General features: G+C 37.6%; 1 protein-coding gene across 1 annotated transcript in view; it reads left to right on the forward strand.

Annotated features, from left to right (window-relative positions):
• The window catches only part of LOC138039788 (uncharacterized), a 6,964-nt gene that overhangs the window by 1,540 nt on the left and 2,924 nt on the right, over positions 1-2,500 (forward strand). Inside the window, exons 2-3 of the mRNA XM_068885631.1 lie at positions 16-109; positions 2,492-2,500. The exon at positions 2,492-2,500 is cut by the window's right edge and continues 117 nt beyond it. Of these exons, the coding sequence (XP_068741732.1) occupies positions 16-109; positions 2,492-2,500 (103 nt within the window). The remainder of the gene's footprint in view (positions 1-15; positions 110-2,491) is intronic.

Raw genomic sequence — 2,500 nt, forward strand, 5'->3', positions numbered from 1 at the left:
CTCCTCAATTTTAAGAAACTTCAGAAGGCTCCAAAGAAACTGATCATCTTTGCCCTTATTTCAAAAGGAATTGGTCTTATTAATCTTTCGTCCAAGATGAAGCAAGAATGTAAGAACTGCATCTTTTGTAGCAACTGACCGTGAACCGTGAATTTTGTTTATTTAATGATGGTCGTTAATTGTTTCAAATTACTCTTACAACTGGAAAGTGCTTTTTATTACTTTTTATTGTTTTCTTGAAGTGTTTCACTTTTAAATACATCTTAAAATCGATTTCTAGGATTTTTACTGATGTAAATAATGCGCTCTGTTATTATATTGCAATAATAGTTAAGTAATAACTTTGTAACTTTAGTGTCCCCAGTTAGTAGAGGAATGATCCTCGGCTATGAATCTTTGACACTGAAATAAAGTTATTGATTGATTGTATTAAACTTATTTTTTAAAATTATTTAACAATTATACCGTCTCATTAAGAAGGTTCATCAGTTTTATGCGCTGATCAAATGAAAACTTTCAACAACGTAATTCGTCTTTGTCATACTATACAGGGAGCACAATATGTTACGTTTGCACACCCCCATTTCATTGTTAAAGCTCTGAAAGCTGTACGTTTCTGTTAGAGGTAATCAACGGACACTGAACATGCAATCGTAAACGCTTTAGGCTGTGTTGTTGATAAATATACAGTACCCTCGTTGAACAACCTTTTCCGTGTTTCGGAGTTAGAGCAGCTTATATTATTGACATTGTCCGCCTTAATTAATTCAATTTTTAAGTCACTTTTAATAGTTTCAATATTAAAGTTCTGTTTTTGTAGTAGCTCAAGTCTGGTAAAACGGCATCATCATAAAAACATTCACGAAACATGTATTGGCACATCCTTTATTAAAGACGACAGGAGCCGGAGACGATTGTTCTTTAGTAGGGTTTGACAGACAAATCCGACGATGGTAGGGCATTTGAACACCATTTTGGCCCGAGGGGGCGGGAATTTGAACGATCCAATCTTCAAAAGTTCAAATGCCCCGGGGGTGGGTGGGTATTGAAGTGTCGAGTTGATCGGCGCATTACTGTAAGTAACTTTTTTCTTTTGATCTTAATTTTGTAAAGGGCTGTATTTAAACTTCAGAAATTTACTTTTAGACGAAATATTGCTTGCTTATTCAACAAGGATTGAAAAGATTGCTAGGAGGTAACTGGCACTTTATGGTGTGAAGTTATTCTGCTAGCTAGTTGTTGTTGCAGTATGTGCGCTACATTGCTCGCAGTCCCTTCTGAGTCAGTCAAACGGCCTGCTTTAGTCAGTCATGCAAGCGCGCCAAGGGGAGAAAGGTGATAGAGCGAGATGTACGGAATGCGCGGTCTTGACGGGTCAATTTCGGTACTTCTTGTCAGGTTGTGACCCCAATCTGTCTTCAACTTTCCCTGGGAAAAGATAAGCACGATATGGCTTTTACGTTAGATTTCGATCGTATATCCGTTGTTACTAAAACAAGGAACGACCTAAAATGATCTAATTATCCCTTCAAATGGGAAACATTGAACCCAGACAAGAGAAGAAACTTGCGGTTGAAGCTATCCTGTATCGGGCACGTATGTTATAGCTGTGCTAGCAACTGGTTTCGGCAAGACCATTATTTATGAGAGGACAAATTGAGTGATCTGTTCTAGAGAACTAGCTCTGTCTTCTGACGTATTTAATGATAGATGAGTTGTCCAGTCTAAACAAGAATTTGTCTTTGATAGCTGTAGAAGAAAACTTGCCAAAATAATCCAACATTCAATTTAACATTTATTCTGCAAATCCGCCAAAAATCTGGAGTGTCCGCATTAAATTCAAATTAAATACATTGGTTTTTCAGCGGTTTCCTTTCTGAATAGATGATTGAATTCGACATGCACATAAATATTCCCACGCCGTAATCTTGGTTTTTTTTAGTGTTTATTTACATCAGCAATAAAAAAGGAAGGACCGTCTGTCATGTCATTTTCACTAATTAGATTAGCAAGTGGTGGATTCTGGACGCGTCGGTTACAGAAAAGTGTGCAGTCCCTACATTTCGCCCTATCACCATTCTTCCCACGGCTCGCTTGCGTGACTGACTAAAGCGAGTGGTTCGACGGACTCAGAAGGATTACGAGCAGTCTATTTGTGCGAAGAGTGGGATGTTCAACTGATACTCATCACACATGTGACTATTGTCATGTGTCACTTGATTATTACAGACGGTAATTCTCAGATGCTTTAGTCCATGAAATGTGTTCAGCAAGTTTTTCTAGCTAACACTTGCAGAGTTGTTTATGTGCCTACTTATATAACTAGTACACATGTACTCTACAGGCAGTACTGTACTTTCTATATGAAAGGACTGCTCTTCCTGATCATACAAGTTAAAACTGCCGAAAAAAGAGAAACTGATGAGCTAATTGTGGTAATGTTGGTCTCCTTTGAACAAGAGCTTTTAATCATTTTTTTGGTTTATATTAGGGGACAAAG

The sequence above is a fragment of the Montipora capricornis genome, chromosome 3, assembly GCF_036669925.1.
Source record: "Montipora capricornis isolate CH-2021 chromosome 3, ASM3666992v2, whole genome shotgun sequence".
NCBI classification, from domain to species: Eukaryota; Metazoa; Cnidaria; class Anthozoa; order Scleractinia; family Acroporidae; genus Montipora; species Montipora capricornis.